General features: G+C 40.9%; 1 protein-coding gene across 6 annotated transcripts in view; it reads left to right on the top strand.

The window, feature by feature from the left end:
- Positions 1 to 24,723, top strand: part of zbtb38 (zinc finger and BTB domain containing 38) — a 25,510-nt gene extending 787 nt beyond the window's left edge. For 3 of the 6 annotated variants that reach the window (XM_053623355.1, XM_053623357.1, XM_053623358.1), the window contains exons 3-5: positions 19 to 62; positions 247 to 298; positions 19,021 to 24,723. In XM_053623355.1, the coding sequence (XP_053479330.1) occupies positions 25 to 62; positions 247 to 298; positions 19,021 to 22,818 (3,888 nt within the window). In that variant the 5' untranslated portion in view covers positions 19 to 24 and the 3' untranslated portion in view covers positions 22,819 to 24,723. Of the gene's footprint in view, position 1; positions 63 to 246; positions 299 to 1,397; positions 2,238 to 6,995; positions 7,065 to 19,020 lie in introns of those variants that run through there. The other 3 variants (XM_053623360.1, XM_053623359.1, XM_053623361.1) reach the window with 3 other exon arrangements.
- The last annotated feature ends 359 nt before the right edge of the window (positions 24,724 to 25,082 follow it).

Genomic DNA, 25,082 nt, shown 5'->3' with positions numbered 1-25,082 from the left:
GAGCTCTTTTTTCCAAAGGTCCTCATGGAGGATGGTGTAGGAGAAAGGTCCTTCATTATGTAGTAAGACCTATTTATTTGCAATCATCTAGCTTTATTGGTTTATTATATATATATATGTGTGTGTGTGTGTATATATATATATATATATATATATATATATATATATATATATATATTACATTATTTATAATCCCCAGCAGGCGGCACTGCACACTGACTTGCACATTCTGTGTTTATTGTGCAGTCAGAGAAGAAGCAGACAAGAGACGATCATGATCGGGACGTCTGCACTGCAGGTCGGTACAGAATTACTAACCCTACTCTGGCTCGCTGTGATACTTCACACACACTTCACTAATTCTTACACACTCCTGTGTATTCCTGCATTACGTCATCGCTTTGGTCTTTCAGTAAACACTGAGGTGTGTTTCTCGATGTTTTTGATGTGCCGCAGCATTTCCGTTGCATTACTGTGAATCAGACAAACTCTTTTCGTTTTTTTTTTTTTTTCAGGGCTGACTGATCCTGTCACCCGCTGTGTTTCATTCCTGTTTTAACCATTTCTCTCACTCCCTTTTTTTCCCTTTAATACTTGGCAGCCCTTCATCACAAGGGCCTATCTGTTACTTCGTCAGCTCGAGTGAAGTGCATTAGATGAGGGCTGGAAGAGCTCAATTTACCCAGAAGGCGTTGCTGCAATTTAACACAGTGTCCTTTGAAGAACAGTGAAAGAATGCAGTTAAAAATATATAAAAAATTAAAAAACGATCGGCGGTCTCAAATCAAGTCTGTGTTCTATATGTAGAGAATGGCTGTAAATGGAAGACTGTAAAAGGACTAGGCTGCAATCCAGTACTGCTTTTAACATTTTCCCTTGTCCAGTTGCCCTCCTTTTCTTTCCCCATTTGGCAGTCCTCCATCTTGAGAGCTGTTATGTTACTTCTTTGAATTGAAGTGTGTTAGATGATTATTACACGAGCAAACTCAGGAGCACAGCTTACTCAGAAGGCGTTGCTGAGTTTTAACCTGTTATATAAAAAGGGTAAAGCTCTTGTGCCATAAGTAGCGTTTCTTTTTTTTAAATCAAGCATTCACCTTTATTAGGGCTTCAGCCTCATAACTTACCCAGATTTCATTACTGTACATTAACAAAAAAATTTACTTTTTATATATATATATACATATATATATACATATATATATATATAAAAAATTTACTATTTATATATATATATACATATATATATATATATATATATATATATATATATATATATACATATATATATATATATATATATATATATATATATATAAATATATAACTCTTTTTAAAAAAAAGTCCTCCATTTGTACATGACAGCTAATGGAACTGCGCTGCTGAATACCGCTGGGAAATTAGGACGCTTGATAGAGATCGCAAGCCAGCACTCCAGCTCCAGGGTCCCTGTTACGACCCTAAGATCGCTTATTGTCTGTGTGGAGTTTAACATGTTCTCCTAATGTCTGTATGGGTCTTCTCTGGGTTTTCCTGTTTCCTCCGACCTTCTAAAAACATGTCAGTAGGTGGACTGACTATGCTATTTGCGCCTCTGATGGACGTCTCCATCACTGGATTATTCCTTCCTCAATCTGAGCGTTGCCGGAATAAGCTCCGGATAGATTACTATAACCGTGACCAGGATAAAGCAGTTACTGAAGGTCAATGAATGAAAGATTGGATACCCAAACCTGCTGCCTAGCACAAAAGTGAGCGAGCAAGCCCATTTGTTTTTGGGAGTATGTTAGGAAATAGCACCAGCTGTTGAACAGTACTGCTCCTTGCATGGTGCTGCTTTGCAAGTGCAAACCGGTGTTACGTAGATGATACGCACTTCATCGAGGGCACGTTGACAACAGAATTGGAGCATAGCCCAGGGTGATTTGATACTGAATCGGCTGCACTCCTGTCTCTCCAGGATGGGTGAGTTAGTTTTAACGTGGTAATGCTGCTCATGTTGAGACAGGAAGTGAGTGATGATGTGGCAGCACACCACCTACGCACCACTCGGTGACTCAGAGAGAAAATAACACTGCGGTTTGTTCACGCTCCTGTAGCATGCACCACTTGGCGGTGTTGTGTTCTGTAGCTTCAGGCCATCTCGTTAGATCATCTCTTCATCTCGGTGCTGATCAGCATACACATTTGGATGAAAACGGAACCCGTCCTGTGCTTAGGGCTCATCTTGATGGCAGGTGTGTGCGTGTGTGTGTGTGTCTGTGTGTGTGTGTGTGTGTGTCCACACAGGTGGGAATGGAAATAAGATATGAAGGCAATGAGACACCACTGACAACATCACCTTGCTGCTGCACATTTAAAAGCTCCATGCATTTTTTAAATGATTGCATATGATTGTTTCTACCAGCTGTAAATGAGCTGAACATCGAAAGACTGGATTTTTAAAACCCTCTAGAACGTCGCAGTTCAGAAGTAAAGCTTCCTGCACTAATGGGTCGGTATTAATGTATTACATATCGCACACAGAGCACTTCAGGTGTCATGGGGAAGTCATATTTTACAAGTGCTCCACTTTTAGGAATAATTTAGACATTTGTGGTCTGCTGTTAATTTACTCATCCCCGCCTGTTTCCCGCCTCCCTTTCCAGATACAATGCCGTTTTGTTTTTATTTAATTTATACATTTTTTTTGCATGCATGCACGCATGCAGAAACGTTTGAAGCACATAACTGGATCTAATTTTGCTGAGTCACAGGTGTCCCAGACCCAACAAGAACTCAGTTTAATCATCTAGTAGCATGCTTAATCACCACGGACCTTTCTTTCACTCTCGGGTTTAACAAAGATACAAATTGCTGTAGTGTGTTAGGAATAAAAGGCTTCAGACTTATTGAAATAATAATCCACTCTGTGGTGTTAACGGCCGTCTGCATCACGCCACGCCTTCAGTTGTTCTTCTATAACTGCACACCTCGACATGTTTTACTCCTTACATACAATATGAGGTTATCACAAACCATTGTGATATGAAATATTGCTATGTTTGGTGCCCGTGCGTCGTTGACCTGCCGGGTGTGATCATTCTGCAAGATCATAAACGGCACATAACCTACAGTATCAACTAGTTACTTAATGTTAGACAGTTAATCTACAAGCTCTGGTTGGAGGGAAAAGGGTTGCTCCATGTAATCTCTCAGCGGGCTGAATATAGGGGCTTCAGCAATGAAGATAAACCGAATGACTCATCATGCATCATTTATTAGCTTCCTAAAAAATTATTGCATGAAAGAAAAAATGCTATAATTGCAGCAGTCTTGAATTTGTTTTCCAATTATAGTGTAATACTGGACTCTTTAACTCTCTCACTCTCATTTGCTTTGTTTACACTCACACACTCTTATTCTCTGTCCTGATTGGCTGCCACCTCCAGTCAGTCACTGTGTAGATGGACTTCTTTTGTGCCTGATGTTGGGCCATGATAATATTTGACTTATTGCAGCTGGTGTATGGCATACTGTGTACATACAAATATCTTGCTGTTCCGCCCCGAAACATCTTGCACAATGCAAAGTCATTTTTGAATGTTAACGTTAATGCTAAGTGGGATTTGTTTATTTATTTAATTTATTTTTACGCTTGCCAGAGCCATATCTCCCTGCAGCTCACGCTTGGTTTACTACTGAAGCTAAGCAGCGTTGAGCTTGGCCAGTACCTGGATGGGAAACCTCCTGGGAAAACTAAGGTTGCTGCTGGAAGTGGTGTGTTAGTTAAATTAGTGAGGCCAGCAGGAGGCACTCACCCTGTCTGTGTGGGTCCTAATGCCCCAGTATAGTGACAGGGACACTATATACTGTAAAAACAGCACTGTCTTTCAGATGAGACGTTAAACCAAGGTCCTGACTCTCTGTGGTTATTAAAAATCCCAGGACACTTATCATAAAGTGCAGGGGTATAAAGCCGGTCATGACGAAATTCCCCCATTGGCCCTTATCTATAATGGCCTCATGATAATTCCCATCTCTGAATTGGCTACATCACTCTCTCCTCTCCACTAATAGCTGGTGTGTGGTGGGCGTTCGGGCGCACAATGGCTGCCGTCGCATCATCCAGGTGGATGCTACACACTGGTGGTGGTTGAGCAGATCCCCCCCCCACTATGTAAAGCGATTTGAGTGCCTAGAAAAAGAATTATTATTATTATTTATTATAAAATTAGCCACAGGATTAATCAGCAATTGGGGTGCACGTTCGCCTCACACCTCCAGGGTCTGGGGTTCGAGTCCCGCCGAGGCCATGTGTGTGCGGAGTTTGCATGTTCTCCCCGTGCTGCGGGGGTTTCCTCCGGGTGCTCCAGTTTCCTCCCCCAGTCCAAAGACATGCATGGTAGGCTGACTGGCGTGTCCAAAGTATCCGTAGTGTATGAATGGGTGTGTGAGTGTGTATGTGATTGTGCCCTGCGATGGACTGGCACCCTGTCCAGGGTGTACCCCGCCTTGTGCCCGATGCTCCCTGGGATAGGCTCCAGGTTCCCCCGCGACCCTGAAAAGGAGTAAGCGGTAGAAGATGGATGGATGGATGGATTAATCAGCAGTTATTTCAGCACCGATGTAAGGACAGACAGCAATTAGTCGAGTTGGGAAGAAAAGCAAAGACATGGCTCCTGTTCGTCAAAAGCCGGGACTGCCATATATATCTCAGGAGATAAGACTAGAGAGACATCTTCTGATCATAATGAGAAAGTGATTACTCATTTTCCACTGTAGATTTATAATTCTTTGATCAAGTGTCACTTATGTTCTTTTTCAATAAATAGAATAGGTGCTTTTTTTTTGGCAGAAATTTACCTGAATTGGCAAAATTGCAATCACACGAAATTGTTTTGCACGGTGTTTCACATTGATGTTTGTTGGTGAATGAGAACTTTTGGTCAGTTCCTCCAGGATTTAGCTATTTCGCAATCGCAAAAATGGACGCAAAATCAAGCAAACTCTGCAATATTTAGAGGAGCGTGCAATTTTTCAAAACTCCCGCAGATTTTCCGCAGATTTGGGCCAAGACGCGCCATGTGACATCATCACAACGCGCATTCAGCCAAAGTCCTCTTCGATTCACTTGCATCAAACATGAGTACAGCTAAAAGGTCTCAATTACCAACAAACATCACTGATGAAGACTGTGGAAAACAATTTCGTGCGATTGCAATTTCGCCAATTCAGGTAGTTTTCTGCCAAAAAAACCATAAAAACTCCACAAATTGCATCACAAATTTCGAAAAAAGCCACAACAAAATCAAGCATTTTGACCACAACAAAAAAAAGCATATGCATTGTGATGGTCACATGACACGTCTTGGCAGAATATTGCAGTATTTCCTTGATTTTGCGCTAATTTCTGTGATCTGCAAATTTGTATAAATGAAATCATTAAATCAATAAAATAGTAGTTGCTTTTAAGCAATCTGTGTGTTGGAGTCTGTATGGAATTTTAAACAGCAGTTTTCTCCCTTCTTGGGGGTAAGCAAGGTTTAAATGCTAGAACTGTAGTTTTGTATAAAAGAAAACATTCATATCGACATTTCTGTATTATAAATTCTTTATTCTAATATTTTGAGATACTGGATTTTTGATTTCCATGAGCTGTAAGCCGTAATCATCAAGATTAAAACAAAAAAAAAGGCTTGTAATATTTCACTTTATGCGTAATGAATCTAGAACATATGAAAGTTCCTTGATTTGAATGAAATTACAGGGAAAAAAATGAACTTTTCCACAATATTCAAATTTTTTGAGATGCACCTGTATATACACTTTAGAGCATGGATATGTGTATCTACTTGGAGAAGACTCCACAGAAAATGCCCAATTATAATAAAAATGCCTCTCTTTAACTCGTTCTCCTCCATATTTTTCTGTCTGTCCTCACACAGTGCGCCCATTTAATCCTTTCATTTTGTAACATCCGTCTGTTCCACTTCTTTTCCTTTTTTTCTATTTCCCATCTCTCACTCCCTCTTCCTGCCATCCATCGTCTTCCCTTGTGCTTCCGTGCCCTCATTCATTCTTCACTCATGTTTTGCACGCACTGTTCCTTCTGTGCCCTCATTTTCTCCCCCCATCTCTCTCTCTCTCTCTCTCTCTGATGATACTGCATTGATCAGGCTGCAGCTTAGCTGCATTAAAATATGCATTAAATAAGGCTGCAGTAGTGAGATGAATCCTGTGTGTGAGACAGACACCACTCGCGGGGGGGGGGGGGGGTGTGTGTGTGTGTGTGTGTGTGTGTGTGTATGCAAATGTATAGACACTGTTTATTTCCCTAATCTCCTAGCCGCCGCTGCTGCTAACCCGAGATCGGCATCGTTTTCTTTTTTTTCCTCTGACATTAGCATCATAGGGTTCTGCCTCTACCTCTTTCTCTTTTTTGGTCACTCTGCCTTTCAGCTTTCCTGCTTCCATTCTCTCTTTCCTTCGTCCACCGCTACGGAGCAGTCATCCACCCTTTCGTCCTTTTCTCTTTTCGCAGCATGCATCTGATTCTGCTCTGTCTTTTTCTTCTCCCTATCTCTCGCCGTCCATCATCTTCCCTGGTGTTTCAGCAGTGTTTCTGACATTAGCATCGTACCATCCCGCATCCCTCTCTCTCTCTCTCCGTGTCTCGCTCTCAATCGTTTTTCAGCCATGTTGATTAAAGTTGCAGTGGCTATTCCAGAGCAAAGTCAATGCCACCTCTGAAGCTCAGCGAAAACAAGGCTCTGAGAAGGAAGAGAGAGGGAGCGAGAGAGATGGAGAGAGAGAGAGAGCGCACGAGAGAGAGAGAGAGAGAGAGAGAGATGACGCACAGACTTTGAGAGCAGTGCTAGACAGCAAGCAACGAGTCAAACGAGTCAATTTTTATTTTCGTTGCAAGATGGCGCATTTTTCTGTTTCGTCTGTTTCACCTCATTCTCTGATGAACAGAAATAAATAGTACATTCTACGTGTTTCGTTCTCTGCAGAAAGCGCTGTGATGCGATTCTTGCTCTGCGTATGACTGGACGCCAGCAGCTGTGTTTCATTTTGCTGAGGTAGGGGATTTTTTTTTTCCAATTTTAGTTTTCGCTCTAATTGTTAAAAATAAAAAAATTCATATGCCATTATTGACCGACCTTCGCGTTTCTCTATGCTGCTATTTTACACTATGTTAAATAAGGGTGTGGCAGCATCCGCACATCTGTGGACGAGGAGTTAGAACGCGATAAGAATAAGACAGCATAACAACATTTGTGTTAAAAACAAAACCAACAAAAAACTCCCAATAATTAGCTTTAGTGTGCTGCAGTATTGAGCAGGTTTACTGACTCGTACACGAACCGCCATCGCAGGAAGAGATGCAGCAAGCCCTCAATGTGAGAGTCCAGAGGCTGAGCAGACAAAACCCACACACACACACACGCACACACACACACACACACACACTTGCAGGAGCAGAGCAGGCAAAGCCGCCTATCCTCCATCTTAACATATGCTGATAAGCTGACTCTTAAGCACGATTTTTACGCTGTTCGCCATTCGTCACCCAGCTTAATTGCTTATAAATGCGTTGCCCCGACAACAGAGGCCTGTTTCAACCGTGATCATACCAACTTCTCTGCCTTACGAGGGAATTCAAACATGAAGGTTTTGCACACTGGGTTTAGATTTGTTTGTTTGTTTATTTCTGCAGATTTCTACATACGTTTTTTTTCCCCTGTGCATACTCATCAGTGCACAAAATTCAATAAATCAAATCTTTTAATGATGATGCCATCATACCCCTTATGTGGATGGATGAACTGTGCCTTTTTTTTTGCTGTGTAATTCATGTACAGTAAAGCTTCGCATGTGGTTTACTTCGCATCTCTTTCTTATTTCTCGCTCACGCTCACATATTCAGAGACACACTTGCAGCCACGTAGCTTTCACAAACCCTGTGCGAATTAAAAAGAATTTCCTTTTAAAAACAGGAAATCTAGTGTCATGTTAACAAAATGTCTTGTGTGTGTGAGAGTGTGTAGGTTGCTAATATTTCTTTGCCTGCTGTTTGTTTTGTGCCATGCTAACTGCTAGGCTTACATTAATTACATATGAATGAAATCTTCAAACAGATCAATATTATTTTCAAATGGATTAAAACCAGGACAGTACTGGCTCAATTTCCGTAGAGTTCGTCACATACTGTGAAACGCAAGCATTGTTCACAATCGATAGTGATCTGAACCGTCAGCTAAACCCCAGCAGCCATTTTGTTTTCACCAATGCTGAATCATCTCTCATTCATGTTTTAAAATGGCCGCGCTGCAGTGAGGAAACAGGCAGCAGCGCAAATCAGGTGAATAAAGTACAAGAGATGTAGACATCATAAAGAATTTGAAGAGGAATCCAATCAGATGATGTAGAGATGCAGAGAGACAGGAAGAGAGACAATACAAATGAGACTAAGAAAGGGAACAGAGGCGCCAAAAGAGGAAGACAAAGAAAAGCAAATCATACCTGAGACAAAGCGATAGACAGAGAAGAGGTGAGAGTGAGAGAGAAGAAGAAATGGAAGAGACAGATAGGAGAAAATTGATTAAATTGAAAGACAGATAAAGTTAATAATAACATAATAACTATTTAATATGAGTGTTACTAATGTAACATGTAAAGCACACACATCGCTGCTTTTTTACTTGAATGTAGAAGAGCAATAATGTTAAAAACCGAATACTTCTACAAGACATCCGAAACATGATACAGGAAATCAGTATTAGCCACTCCCAATCGATGAATATTGAGAGTGCTTTGCATATATTCCTGGACACGGACACACATGCAGATGGTTATTAGTGTAATGACCTGCAAGTAAAATATTCTCTGGATCTACAGGGGATTAAAAACCAACAACAAAAATCTAAGACATATCCCAATTCTTGGTGAGAAAATGAAAAACGAGCCCCTCGAGTGGAGGTTACAGGAAGCATTTCCGAGCAGCATTTGCACTGATAATGAAAGCAGCCCCTCTCTTCTATGTTGTCTGTTTTATTTCGTGATCTATTTTTCTTATTCTTTGTATAGCTCTACAACAGTGGGTTTCTTTATCAAAACGACTACCAAGCAGAACCTGTTTAGGGACCCAAGAAACCTTAACTATCCAAAGAACTCCGAAGAGTTATACCCAAGCTTATGAATAAGCACTGGACAGTGTTTATAATTGTGTATAAAATAGAAGTATTTATATAATCTGCGTGTCACAGTTACTCTGATTAGCTTTAGCACGTTAATGGCTATCAAGTTTGTAAACATGAAATGGACACGGTTTCCATTGTTGAAGCTCTGCTGCCATCTTGTGTTGTGCACACTGAGCTTTAACAGTGGTCTGAATGTTTATTGTATTGATGCTGTTTACAGTTTTCCATTCAACGGAATATGTGTAACTATAATAACACTAATTATATAAAGTTAGAATGACAACATTTAAGCAACATCTGTAAGGTAAGTATGAAATGGTGTTTGTGTTTATGGCTTATCTGTGACTGTCAGATTTACTCATTTGTAGTCTGTTATGAAAAGAATAAATGTTGTTTTATAACGTGTAGGCGTATAGTACCGATGCTGTGTGTCCATGCAGCAGGCACCAATTTGGGCCCTCATTATGTTGATATTTGGTGTGTTTGTTTTGTCAGATTAAGGGTTATTTGTTAGTGTGGGATTGTGTTCTGTTCGTCTGTTATAATGGCACATTGGGCCTCATTTATCAATCTTGTAGTAAAGTTCATTGTAAACTAGAGATGCACCGATAGCCAATTATTCAGAGTGATATCGGCCGATACCGATAGTTTGGTGGTTCTACCCTTTATATCTTCTTTTAAATGAATAATAATTAATTCCACAATTCTGAAAGAAATGCAAATAAAAACTTCATTCTCTCCATTTCAACAAGTTGTTTCACAGTAACTGCTCTCATAAACAGAAAACACATTACTCAAATTAACATTAACACATTAACTATTATATTAACTTTTATACGTGTTATTTTTCTGTGTACTGCTTATTTTGTGTACAGCGCTTTGAGAAGCTGCTTTTAAAGGCGCTTTATAAAATAAAGCTTATTATTATTATTATTATTAACTAAATTCTGAAGATTAAAGTAAGATTTCGTAACTTATTGAATGTTATTAATTCATATTAATATTGACTATATTCTAAAAAACCTCCTGTTAGTCTCACATTCACTCACCACAAACACAAGCATTTCTACTTCATCACTGACATCAAACTGGTAATATATAATATAAGCTTTTAAACTATAATATGTTAACGTTACTGGATATGAAATGCACTACTCTACAAATATATTTTTCTGTGCAATATATATACTTTTTGTCAACTCATCTTCATTTAAATCTTTCCACGGTGTACTGCCGCTTTAATTCAGCGCGAGCAGCTCAAGCAGTGAAACTCCTGTTTCACTGCTGCAGCGTCCGGTGTAAAAGCATTCGTTAAAATGCACGCCGAAAAAAATACGCACTGCTTCTGCTCTGCTGCAGCATGCGGTTTAAAATGTTAGCAGTGCAGAGCTTTCCACACCAGACACATGATCGTTACACACAGCACAAATTCGATGCGTTTTCCTGCCCTCTTTTGATTGACAGGATATAATCGGCCCTGATCATCAGATGTTTTTAAACTATTGGCTGATGGCCGATATCGTCAAAAATTGCCTTTATTGGCCGATACCGATTATTGGCTGATACATCGGTGCATCTCTAATATAAACGTTTGTGTAGCCAAACCAAAGTAAAAATTTCTGCCGGATTTACAAAGGTTTCGGAAACTCTGATTGTCTTCCTACTAGTGTGCATGTGTTGATAAATGGATCATCTGTAAATCATGGGCGTATGCACAGCACAGATTATTTGCATTTAGTGATGTCCACAAAAAACTCCATAAATGGCAAAGCTCACAGAGCAGAAAGTGCAAAATGACAACTAAATGGTCAAAAAATAGAAAAATTTCTCAGAGGCAGTATACTGGACATACTTTTGACTCACGTCTAAGAGAATAAAAAAATGTTTGGCAGCATAACAGGCGGGGTCACAGCACCTGAAAAGGACAAAAATGGAGAGAATCCAAGAGTCCTCACTGATGCTGTCTTGGAAAAGCTGGACGCTATGCTCAGAGCAGTGCAGGATATTGAATGACACGAGTTTAAGTTTACAGTCGCTGCAAAATGTGAAAAGATGCCAATAAAGCTGGCTATGTAAATTAAAATTAAATAGCTGGATTTTTCATGTTTAAACCTTTGTTTTATAGACACATGATGAGGCACTGATGCAGGTTAGAGCTGAAGGAATGTACTATGATGTATTCGGGATGAGGAAGTATACCTCTCATTGTAGGCTGAGACATACCAAATTGGTCACTTATCTCTCTTTGAAATGAGCCAGTAGCAAGAAATCAAAGCATGCACAAAATTTGCACATGCACAAGAATGGTGCAGGATGCTGGCTCTAAAGTGTTGCACAACATTTGAAGACGATGCCATGGCAAACAAAACTGACTTATAAGCCAGCTTGCAACCTCTGAAAGAAATATGTATATGGTCTCTAAATATCCATCCCTCATCAGTGCATCATGTGCTAATTCTTCCAGTAATATCAATTCTTCCATTTGCACTGCCTTGGCTTACGGCTACCATTTGGCCAGACCAGCCCATTCTCCATTTATACGGCAGCATTTTTTCTAGCATAGCAACTCTCCCATGGATACCGTTTTTTTTGCCCAGTCTCTTTTTAACTGTGTAATCATAAACACTAACCTTGTCTGAAGCAAGCGCAGCCTGCAGATCCTTAGAGGTTTCTCTGGTTCTTTTGTGTCTTCCCGGGTGACTCGTCGATACACTCTGCAAGAAATTTGGTAGGCTGGCCACTTCTAGGATGATTGCCACTGTTTTAAGTGTCCTTCATTTGGAGATAACGGATCTCACTGCAGTTCACTACAGTCCCAGAGCCTTAGAAATGGCTTTGTAACACTTTACACACTAATACATTCCAATAACTTTCTTTTTCATCCATTTTTCTGGTATTTCATTTAAGTATAGTGTGCTGCTTGTTGATACCTTTTAAGCCTACTTTACATTGCTGGAAAGTTTCTGTTTAAGTGATGTTTACAGTAGGTTCAACAGGGCAGGCAGTAATTTATTTAGCATGGTTGAATAGTCTAATTGAACCCAATTATCAGTTGAATTTTTTTAATTGAGTAATTAAGGGGGCAGTTAGTTTTTCCACACATGGCCAGTTGGTGTTGGATAACTGTATTTTGTGTTTACTCAAGTTGTTTCTGTCTTATATTAATTAAAATAATTTGTTTGAAAATCTGAAATAACTGAATGTGTCAAAAATGCAAAAAATCTAAGAAATCAAGAAGGGGCAAATAATATTCTGTATATAAAATGCTGTCATCAGTGCATGAGAAAAATGGCGTGTACGTGGTCTATATTATGCTATACATTTGCATAATAAAGCACACTTCGTTTTATTCTTGCTGTGATATTAATAAAGAACAAGGACCCAATGCCACTACCAGCTTCATATACAATTTACAGTTGGTTATTTTTAGTTTTGTAAATGATGCAATTTGAGAATTGCAAAACAGAACCCACAAGGTAGAACACCCCATAGAGAAATTGAATTTACATTGGATCTAGGTGAAAATGTATTTCAAGTCAAGTGAAGTGGGTTTTTACTGTCATTCCTCTATATAGCTTTGTATTCACTGGAACGAAATGACATTTCTTCAGGACCATGGTGCAACACGGAACAGTATGCAAAAGTGCCAAACAATAAATACACAGAACAAAACAATAGATACACAGGACAGTAAATACACAGAACATGGACTATAAAATGTAAACATGGACTTTAATCTGTAAGCTATTGTGTAGTGTAGCAGCACAAGTATAGCAGCATTACTGCCAAAAATGATTTCCATAGTAAAGTGACTGATGCAGCTATGTAAAGTGCAGTGTGCAGTAGTACAGAGTCTTACTGAATTAGGTGTTTGACTAGCCCAGGTGAGCATTGGAAGGCAGCAGGGTGTTGAGTAATCTGACTGCCTCAGGGAAGAAACTGTTGCGGAGTCTGCCGGTTGTGGCACGGATGCACCTTCTGCCAGATGGCAGGAGGGTGAATAGTCCATGAAAAGGGTGAGAGGGGTCATCTACAATACTGGTGCAGATGCATACTGGTTTGCGGATGCAGCGATTGTTCAAGAAGATGTCAATGGTGGGTAGAGAGACCCCGGTGCTCTTTTCAACTGTCCTCACAATTCGCTGTAGGGGCTTGCAGTTGGAAGCTGTGCAGTTCCTGTACCACACCGTGAGACAGCTGGTCAGGACACACTATATTATCCCTCTGTAGAAGGAGGTGAGGATGGGAGGGGGGAAGTTTGGCTCTCTTCAGCCTCTGCAGAAAGTGGAGGTGCTGCTGGGCCTTCTTGAGTAGGAGGTGGTGTTGAGAGTCCAGGAGAGGTCCTCAGTCATGTGCACACCAAGAAACTTGGAGTTTTTGACTCTCTCTAGAGTTGTTCCATTGATGTGCAGTGGTGAGTGGTCCACTTGGGTTCTCCTGAAGTCGACAATCATCTCTTTAGTCTTATCAACATTGAGACAGATTGTTGTCGCTACAGCATTCTGCGAGCTGGTTCACCTCCTCTCTGTACGCTGATTCATAATTATTGCTGATGAGACCCATAACTGTAGTGTGATCAGCAAACTTGATGATATGATTAGAACTGAACTTAGCAGCACAGTCATGAGTCAGCAGGGTAAACAGCAGTGGACTGAGCACACAGCCCTGGGGGGCTCTGGTGTTCAGTGTGGTGGTGCTGAAGGTGGAGTTGCCGATGATCCAGTTGCAGAGGGAGGTGTTTAAACCCAGCAGGCTCAGCTTTGTTGTCAGTTGTTGTGGGATGATTGTGTTGAATGCTGAACTGAAGTCTATGAACAGCATCCTTACATAATTGTCCTTTTTATCTAGATGGGTCAGAGACAGATGGATGGTAGCAGATTTGGCGTCCTCTGTTGAGTGGTTGGGACGGTATGCATACCGAAATGGGCCCAGTGTAGTGGGAAGACTGCTCTTTGTGTTTCATGACTAGCCGCTCAAAGCACTTCATGATGATGGGTGTAAGTGCAACAGACCGTTAGTCATTCAGACAGGACACAGATGATTTCTTTCGCACAGGGATGATGGTGGTCATCTTGAAGCACACGTGGACAACTGCTTGGCTCAGGGAAATGTTGAAGATGTCTGTGAGGACATCTACAAGCTGATAAGCACATTCCCTGAGCACCCAGCCAAGTATGTTGTCAGGACCTGCAGCTTTCTGTGGGCTGAATCTGGACAGAGTTTTCCTGACCTCTACTACAGACAGAAAAAGTACTTGGTTGGTAGGAGTTGGGGTGGTCTTCCCCATTGTCATGTTGTTCTGTGCTTCGAACTGTGGGTAGAAATCGCTCAGGGCATCTGGGAGTGAGGCATCATCATCACAGAGAGGTGGTGTAGCTTTGTAGTCTGTGATGGCCTGAATGCCTTGCCTTGTGACCTTGGTGTTTGTAAAGTGACTGTGAATTTTTTCTGCATAGTTGCCCTTTGCATCTCTGATAGCCCGGGACACATTGGCCCTTGCTGTGCGGAGGGCTGCCTTGTCATCAGACCAGAGTCTCGGGTTTTCAACAGCGAGCGCACTTCAGCAGTCATCCACAGTTTCTGGTTTGCATGTGTGGTGATGGCCTTGAAGGAAGTTATATCATCTTTGCACTTGCCGATGTAGCCAGTTACTGATGCTGTGTATTCCTCCAAGTCTGTGGTGTTGTGGTATGTAGCAGCCTCTCTGAACATATTCTAGTCTGTGTGCTCAAAACAGTTCTGACTGTTCTCACCTGCTTGAGAACAGGTTTGGCATGTTTCAGAAGTGGTCTGTATGCTAGGATTAGCATAACAGAGCTGTGGTCTGAGCCACAAAGGTGGGGGCGGGGTGCAGCCTCGTAAGCACCGTCAATGTTGGTGTGAACAAGGCCCAGAGTGTTTGTAACATGGGTTACAAAAACAACATGCTGGTGGAATTTTGGCAGCAGTGATTTCAGATTCACATGGTTAAAATCTCCAGTGACAATGAAAAATCTGTCGTGGTGTGCTGTCTGTAAGTTACTGATAGCCCCGTAGAGTTCACTTAGTGCTTGCGCCAGGTGGAATGTACACCGCATCAATGAGCGTGGTGGTAACCTCTCTGGGCAGTAATATGGTTGGAATTTCACAGTCATAAACTCCACCAGTGATGAACAGTAGCTTGAAACCACAATGGCATTCGTGCACCATTTGTTGCTTATGTAAACGCACAGACCACCGCCATGAGTCTTACCAGATAGTGCTGCTATCCTGTTGGTGTGATGTGTGGTTAGTCTGGCTAGCTGAATGGCTGTGTCCAGAATGCTGTCGTTGAGCCATGTTTCCATAAAAATTAAAACACAGCAGTCCTGGAATTCACGCTGGGTAGTTAGCTGTAGTCTGAGTAAATCCAGTTTATTGTTAAGAGAGTGAACACTGGGGAGGAGAATGGATGGTTGGACGGATTGGGTTAGCCTTTAGCCTAACATGGATGCCGGCTCACCTTCTGCTGCCTCTCACTGTTTCCAGCGCCCTCTCTTCTGGCCAGCGGCATCAGGCAATACCGCGGTCCTAGGGCCTGGTTCACATAGTAGCCCGAGGTTGTGTAGCTCATATTGCAGTCCATAGCTTATCCATCCTGAACTTTGTTCTCCAATGTTCAGCAGAATTTGGTGATGATAGACATGTACACAAGTGTAGGCTACACGTAATGTACCATATTAGTCAACCTGAAGTGGCCGCTGCGTGCCGCCATCTTGGATATTTGAGTATCCGTTCATGCTTCATCATATTGCCATGCTGAAGGTCACACTTTGTAAAGTGAGTCTTCAGGGAGAGTGAAAAGGTAGTTAGGGCAAGGAATGTTGCTTTTACGATAATTTATTGCCTGCCCTTTTTCTCCATTGAATGAAGTTTTAATTTGTTTATAGTATTATTTACCTCCAGCAGCAGTCTGCACAGATGCATTTGTTTTGTTTTGTTTTTTTACTTTGTTTTGGTATATTGATGCTCGTAATGGTAGTGTTACTGACCCTCACTAGACTTACTTTGTGTGATCTGTTATGATGGCAGCTATGAGGACCAAGTTACCAATTAACCATCTGTAGTATCCTGCCAACCCCAGAAAAGCATGCATCAAAGTTCTTGATGCTTAAAACACTTCTTTGACTCTGAGACTCATGTAGAATTATGTCCCCCGTGGAGCCTGGATGGGAGGACCCTATACTGCTAGGGACAGCTAGAAATTCAAAGAATGGACTTGGTCCAGTCCTACAGGCAAAGGTCACCTGCCATTATTATTTAGTAAGGTCCACGTTTGAAATTACGGCCCAGGTGCTCAGCTACTTTATCTGACCAAGTTTGACTCTGAGGCTCATGTGTTACTGAGCCCCTGTGGAGCCCAGGTGGGAGGACCCTATACTGCCAGGGACTTCTACGGATTTGGTGCAGTCTTCCAGTCGAACGTCACCTGCCAGTATCTTTTAGTCAGGTCCAAGTTTGAAATTACCTACCCAGCTGCTCATCTAGTTAATCTACCCAGGAGATGGGGTAGGTATCAAACTTTGACACCTTGTTTAACTACCATACATCATTACAGAACCAGAGGGTTCCACCTGTCTTGGCCACCATTACTATGGAACGTGACTAATTTGCTTGCAGACTCTAATGACTTAGTTGTTGTATCTTTGTAAACTTTGCTCCCTTCAAAATGCATGATGAGTAGTCTGTGTGGCATTATGTAATGGTTTTAAGTGAAGCTAGTTCATTTAGGTTTAGTGGTAAAAAGTTCTGAAACTGTCCCTTAATCACCAGTAGCTCAAATTACTGGTGAGAAAAAAGTTCTGGGCCCAAACCCATTCAGCATCTAACCAAACCTGGGAAACCTAATAGGTACTGGAAGACAGGCAATAAGTCCAATTAACACATTGCCATGGGTTCTGTAAAAATAAATAATGCCATGTCGAAGGTACAGAATTTGCACTGTGTACAGTTGACGTGGACAGTTCCTCTATACCAGACTGGGCAGGATAGATTGGTTGATTGTGCTAATGTAACTGCATGTAAACATGTGACCATAGTTACTGGCTGTCACTCCTGTTCCTGTCTTATGTCCAAGGCATGCTGTAGTCTGACAGCAAGGGCTGTTCCCTAATTGTTAAGCAGAGTCTGGAGTGTGAGGCCAGTGCTTCTCCCTGGTATCAAGTGTACTGCAGCAGCTCACATATTTTCAGTTATGGATACATGTTGTTTCTAACAACACAGAGAAAAACAAGGTCCTCTATGATGACACTCTAAACTAATTCATTTGTAACCTCATTCATAAATTGGTCATTGTCAAGGTAGCCTCAGCCTTCTTGATAGCATCCACAATTTCCACTGTGCTCTCTATGTTTTGACTTGCCACTGCTTTGCAAGTCTCATAACTGAGGGCATGGATAAAACAATCTAACTGCTGCAACATAGTTGTCTTTCAAGTCTTCTGACCAAATTCTGTTGGGTCATCCTAATAAGGTGTGGGATGAGGATTAATGTCTAAACATCCTTTTCTGCTTCTTTAGTTTTGGTGATGTGCTCGAACAAATCCATCCAGTTAGTAACCTGCACAGCAACCAGCCCAGTTCCACAGTTTCCTTTTTATTTAATCAGATACTCATGGAGGATTTTTAACTCCTGCCTGACCCGTTGATGTTCGACCTTCTCAGGCTACTATGTTAAAGGATCCATTTTAATCAGTGCAAACATCCACAAACAAGGCGGAAGAGAAAATTGCCTTAGCTGACTTGACCTCTGCTCCCTAAACTGCCTGCATTCTCTATCATTGTAACACAGTGAGAGTAATAAAATGTTCTAATCAAACAGACAGTATTGAACAGTTAAATCTCAGAGAGGAATATTGTTTGTGCAGGTGAAAATGTAATCATGTATCCACCAGGGAACAGGTGCTTGTCTTAATGCTAAGGAATTAGCATGGTATCGCAGCATGATGCTGGGAGCAGCCAGATTGTTGGCACTAAGCTGCTTGTAGAAGCATACCTTTTAACTTTTTTTGAATGTGTTCCATTACATTCTTCTTAAATCAGAAAATGCATTTTGCAGTTGTAACTATGCTGATAGAATTTAAAAAGCACTATATCAGTTTTCATTTTGAGAGGCTTTTGCATAGCAAGTCTGTCAGACTGAACAAGTATTAAAATGTACATGTTGATGGTGAAAGAAGCACAAATGTGTCAGAAAAAGATACTGGTTGTAGTGATCATTTATTTTCTAAGGCAAAAAATATATAAAAACAGAGAAGTATGTAACAAATTTGAGTTTTGCCTCAAAAGTGTTTGAGCTGCTTCATCCACAACTGTGTGGTATTTAGACCAATTACAGACAGGGGGAGATCTCAGAACTAAAGGCATTGTGGTTAGAAGTTCTGTTTGGAAGCTTGCACCATATAATACAAACAAAACCCAAGGTGTCTTTTTGCTAAAAGTCTAAAATGTCTTTCCATTTTAAGTATACTGCCAGCTTAACACCATGCATTGTGACTGGCCACATACTAGCTTCAATATCTTAATGTATTTATTGCAGCCTATAATATATGGCCATGTTAAAGTCACATCTGCATGTGTACAAACTGAAAATGTGTGCAATTTAATTTAGAACAATGTACATTATGACATTCACACTTAATCCAATAAGTTGTACAAGTTGAGAAGCATTGTTCAAGGGCCCAAAAACAACTTTGTTGCAGTTCTGAGATTTAAACTAACATAGTAGGTACTAATGCAGAACTTTTATTATTGAGATAACACTGCCCATTGATATTGTATCCTAATGGAGTTGTCTTCTCTTTCATCCACACTTGTAGATGATGGTGGTCCATTCCAGCTGCAATGGGATGATGGACAACTTGCACCCCCACACTGTTCTTTCTCGACTCAGCGAACAACGATCACTTGGCCTGTTCTGTGATGTTACCATTGTTGTGGAGGACATCAAATTCCGTGCTCACAGAAATGTCTTGGCTGCGACTAGCGGATATTTCCGCAACGCTTTCACAGCCTCTGAGACTTGCGGTTCCAGCCAGGTGCTGGAAATTCCAGATCTCAAGTCAGAGGTGTTTGCCAGCATCCTTAATTTCATTTACTCCTCCAAAGTGGATTTAGCAAGTAAAGGGGACAACAAGTCCTTAATAGCTGCAGGGAAAAGGTTAGGGATCCCCTTTCTTGAGAAGCTTCTTGAGATTGAAAGGCAAGACTCTGGAATGACACAAAGCCAAGCCTTTGCTAAATCAGAAAGTTCAATGAATCAGACAAAACTGTCTGTTTGCAGCATTTTGAAGAAGGAGGCACCACGGCTTGAGGAGCAAGAGTGCTCCAAAGGTCCACGGATAACTAATGCTTTTTCCATCACAGAAGTGGCAGAAGTTAACAACCCATTTACTTCAGTGGACTCGCACAGTAATGGCCACCAATCACCAGACATGGCTCAACAACCGCTATCAGGAATACCCTCTGTCGAAAGTGATTCTGTTGATGCCATGTTTGAACACTCATACGCTGTAAACCAAGGCCATCAGACTTCTGAGCTAAAAGAGAACGTACAACAATATAATAAAGAAGTCATAAAGCCTGTAGTGCTACCTTGCAAGACTCTGTCCAACCATAGACTTGGTCCCATTAAAAAGCGCCATCGACTTTGCAAAAGTTTGGCACCCATATCCAGTGAAACTAGTGAATTTGTTCAGAGTCCTGTTAGCAGTTCTGTTGTACAAAATGGTCCCCCTGACTCCACATCTATGCTGCAGTCTTCAAGCTCAAATTCAGCCTTGTGTTCTGCCCCCGACTTGTTGCCTCCACCTGAGATTTTGCCCCCACGGGATGATGATCCGCCTTCCTTAATTCCTGAAGATGTACCAACATCTACAACTCACCGATGCCAGCAATGTCCTGAGGCCTTCAGTAGTTCAGCACTTCTTGCTGTCCATATGCAAAGCCACAAGAGAAGATTTGTCAGTCATCTGTTTTGCAAGTACTGCAATAAAAAGTTCATGCACCTGAAACGATTGCGCAATCACGAACAAGTGTGTGTGAAAGGTTTACCACAGCTGGAGCCGAATGGCAAAGAGGCTTCAGTGAGTCTAGACTCAAGTAGCAGACCCTTCCTAGAGGATACACCTTTCCCAAGTTCTGATCTTCAAGATCCTCCAGAACTTGATAGTACATTATCAGACCCATCGGAAGCACTTCAAGAAGAAGTTACCAAATCAAACAGTCAACGGGTTTATAAATGCAGTGTGTGCAAACGATCCTATGTAACTCTGTCTAGCTTAAAAAGACATGAGAATGTGCATTCATGGCAAAGAGCCTATCCTTGTCACTACTGCAATAAAGTTTTTGCTTTGGCAGAATACCGTACCAAACATGAGATCTGGCACACAGGAGAGCGGCGCTATCAGTGCATCTTTTGCTTAGAGACATTCTTGACTTACTACATCCTCAAAAACCATCAGAAGTCATTTCATGGCATTGATCCACGTCTGGCAGTGAATAAAAAATCTGCTAATGGTGGTTTCAAGGGAAGTGTATACCCCATAAAACTCTACAGACTTTTACCAATGAAGTTCAAGAAGAAAAGGTACAAGACTTATAGTCAGACTTATTCTGAAGTCATGGGCAACCACGAGCATTCTTTCACTGCCCCGCTCGATGTTAACTCACAAGCTGCTCCACTTAAAGGCACAGCTCCTATTCATAACCTAGAGTGTGCTACTAGTGGTCAATCATTATTCTCAATGCCTGTGACCTTTATGGCAACTCCAAAGATGATGGCTTCGGAAATGCCTCACATTACCTTTGACCAGCCATGTGACCAACATGTAGAAACTTCTTTGCCTTCTGATAAGAATTTGTCTCATATCGAAGAGGAAGGCTTTAACCCCACTAATAACCATAGTGGATTGACAGGCTTTCAGGCCTCTGTGTCACCCGTTTTCGGTTGTGGATACACCCCATCTTTGACAACAGAGGAAAACACCATGTCCTCTACGATAATGCACAGAAACTCATCTCCCACACAATGCAGTAGTAACACAAGCAGAGATGTTATGCCATTCCTCAACATACCACCAGTATGCTCATTTGAGGGACTGAGCAAGCTTAGTGAATTATCTGCAGCTGCACAAACTATTGAAGTAATGGCTAATCAGTTGCTTCAGCCACAACCAGAGACCCTGACGCCGAACCTTCGCCCTGATGGTAAGACAGAAACATACATTGCCAAGCCTGCTTGTCCTGGTCCATCAGTGAACAACCCAGTCTTGCCACTGTGTCAGATAACTGTCAAAATTGGCAATGAGGCCATTATTCGACGCAAGATTAAAGGCTCAAAGCTGTTCCCAAAGAGGAAAAAGAGAAGAAACTGGAAGCAAGGTAATGAGAAAGGTAACACAGCAGAGGATGATCTAGGATTCCCAAATCTGCGCCTACGGACAGAAGTTCCAAGTTCAGTCATAGAAGATGAGCCATATGATGATGTGAATGATCCTGAAAATGACAAACTGTGGCGTCCTTATTACTCATACAAACCTAAAAAGAAGGGCAAAAGATTCCGATCCAAGCGGAAAAGGTTAAAGGCTTCTCAGTACTATACAAAGCCACTGTCTCCTGAGCCAGATGATGACTTCATGGAAATGGATTGTGGTCTAGAGGAAAGAGTCGCAGCTGAGAGATCTGAGTCTAGGATGGAGCTAAGGAGTCAAAGTCCAAAAGAGAATTTTACCTGCCATTGCTGTAGTAGCTCCTTCTCGACTTCAGCCGCCCTCAGCATGCATATTGTCAACTGCCATCAGCCTCGCTGCAAGATTTGTGGTAAGCAGTGTCCTCTCAACGAGCTTCCCAATGCAGATGTCCCGTTCACCGAGGATTTTGCCTGCCAAAGTTGCACAGAGGATGGCTCATGCTTTAACTCGATAGGGCTGACTCGTAGCCTGAGTAGTGAAAAACGCTACCGCTGCTCATACTGCCCACAGCGGTTCCTCTACCTTGCCACCAAAAAGAGCCATGAAGCAAAACATCTTGAAAGGTTCAGTACAGAACATAGTTGTCGGTACTGCCCTAAAGTGTGCAAGTCTGCAATGCTGCTGAGCATACATGAGAGCAAGCACTTCAATAAGGTAAAAGAGACAGAAAATAGTGAGGCAATCACAAGATCATACTTGCCTGCTTCAGAGAGCAAAGAACAACCGAAAATTGAACCCTGGGCAAGTCCTAAAATCTGCTTACCACTCAGCCCTAAAACTGAGGAGGCACTGGATATGGATGCTAAGGGAATTTATCCCCAAATCCCTCAACTCCACAAAAAGACATCCCTTTTGTTGTCCTGTAAAGGTGACAGGACTTTGTCTCCATTTCATCCAGAGATTCAGAGAAGAAAATCGAAAAAAAAAAGCTTTGTGGAATATTCTAAAGACTCCACTCTGGGGTTTGAGACTCAAGTGCAAAAGGGCCATCTGCCTAAAAGTTTAACAAACAACCATCTCAACACATCCAACCTCTATACAACATGTCTGAAAAGAGTGCCTGCGATTAAGGGCGCTTCCCTGCAGTCACCCAAGTCAGAGTGGCATTTGTGTAAAGAGGAACCTGTTTTTTATGCTCACAACTGATTCTGAAGGAAGGAAATGCAGAAAATGATGTTACACAGTAAACGTTAATGAGCGCAGTACGAAGACGCACATTTGAACCTATGTGACAGGAATGAAAGTTGATAAAAAGTTGTCACTTTACAATGGTGTAAATATAAAGAATTTTTATTTGTTTCCTGCAAAATACTGTTGGTAATTTTTTATGTTTTTTCTATGAGAGGAGAAAATTTTATTTTTGTATGTTTTCATTTGCCTCCCTGGATCAAGTGGATGTGTCATTGCTTATCAGATGCTTAACAGAAGCAGGACTTAATCACATTTCAAAGACTCGATTAAAATGTTCTCCATCATATTCACATTATTTGTCAACATACACTTGCGGGCGATTCATTAATTTTTCATTAATTTTGAACTACTCTTTTAAGTGAATTGGGCAAATCATATGACAAGTATGGAAATACTAGCAGGTAGATGTCACTGTAACTGCCGTAACTTGCAAATCAAATAAATTTAAAATTACTTTACTTAGTGTTTGATTTAATAATAATAATAAAAAAGGTAATTCAAAAGGAATTGAAGCACTAAGGTGAGTTATTATTGTGACTCTCGCAATGGTCAATTCAATGAAATGTGTAATTCTGTTGACATTAAAGTGATTACAACTGATTGATGTTAACCCAAAGTGTCTATGATGCCCTCTAGTGGCTGGTTGTTTAATTTTTAACCCTGTCCTTATACATATCAATGAATGGACTACTTGTCCAGTTATTTTGTCAGTTGTGGTCTCTAAGATTTTTGTTTATGTTTATATTTCTTCCAGTATTTTTGTTTGTAATTAATACAGTTTAATGGAATTATAAACATACTAGAATTAATGCACTTGCATTAGGCACGCAGACACTTTCCCTTATTTGGCAGACTTACATCATTTGACAATATATGGCATAGGATTCCCACAATACCCATGTACAACTATATGGTTAAAATGGAAATTCAAAGCATGGGGTGTTGTATTAATGTAACCCCGTGTCTGTGCACCTTCTCCGTTGTCACTGGGCACAGCTGTAATTAGAAGTTAACAACATTCGGCAGATGTTTCATTAGTCCTGTAGTTTAATCTGTTTGTTTCCAGTTATACACATAGTAAAACATTTTGCAGTTATATCAAAGTATTCCAACGACTCCAAGTGACTATTGTGATCTGGGTCACTGAAAAAAAAACCGACCATTTTTTTTTTTCTTCAAAAATGGGCAACCTGTGTATGCCCATTGCAGTTTTGAATGTTATATGAATGTGATGGGTCTCCTTTTATTACAGCTGCTGACCAGGTTATTACCTGTGTAATCTGTCATTTCTTATTTGATAACATGCTTGCTATTTTTATTTTTATTTTTGCTTAGTTTTATTATTACACCCATTTGTGGAGGCTCCAGAATATATGTAGCCTACTGTACTGTTCCTGAATCCACTGCTCTGGCAGTACAAACAGATTGTGAATAAGACATGGGTGAACTCTTTGTATTCACGTGTAACCGTAAGTAGTAGGACTCATCATCAGTCCACACATACAACTCTGTGTGTTTGTTATTTTTCATTTGTTATTTTTCAACTTTTAACCAAGTTGGTGTTTTTCTTCATTTCAATGTTCTAATTGTTCACACAAATGCTCCAATGAAGGATGCGCAATAAATATTATTAATTGTAATAAACCTGTGATTATTCATTTCAACTAATGAACCTGTAATTATTCAAAAAATGAAAAGAAAAAACTTGCATAATTGATCACCCCCTTTTACAATGGGGCATGCGACTTTGCTCAGAATTAAACAATAACATTCAAACTTGTGTTCAAACATAATTATCATACCCCTGCCATCAATTAAGTGATTGTGATTAACCTCAAATAAAGATCAACTGTTACTGTAGGATTTTTTGTTATCTTCAAATTGTTTCAACCGACTGATAAAGCCATGGTCCACAAAGAGCTTACAAAGCATGTACGGGATCTCATTGTCGAAAGGTATTGATCAGGAGAGCGGAGTCATAGATGAACCATGGAACACTGAAGGCCACCATCAACAAGTGTAGAAAATGGGGCACCACAGCAACATTAGCAAGAACAGGATGTCCCTCCAAAATTGATGAAAAGACAAGAGGAAAACTGATCAGGGAGGCTGCCAAGAGACCTACAGCAACATTAAAGTGCACCTATTATGGTTTTTCAAATACTACCTTTCATGTAGTGTGTTATAGAGCTGTTTGTGAATGTAAAAAGTGTGCAGAG

The sequence above is a fragment of the Ictalurus furcatus genome, chromosome 4 (genome assembly GCF_023375685.1).
Source record: "Ictalurus furcatus strain D&B chromosome 4, Billie_1.0, whole genome shotgun sequence".
Lineage (NCBI taxonomy): Eukaryota > Metazoa > Chordata > Actinopteri > Siluriformes > Ictaluridae > Ictalurus > Ictalurus furcatus.
This window is presented reverse-complemented; position numbering and strand designations above follow the sequence as displayed.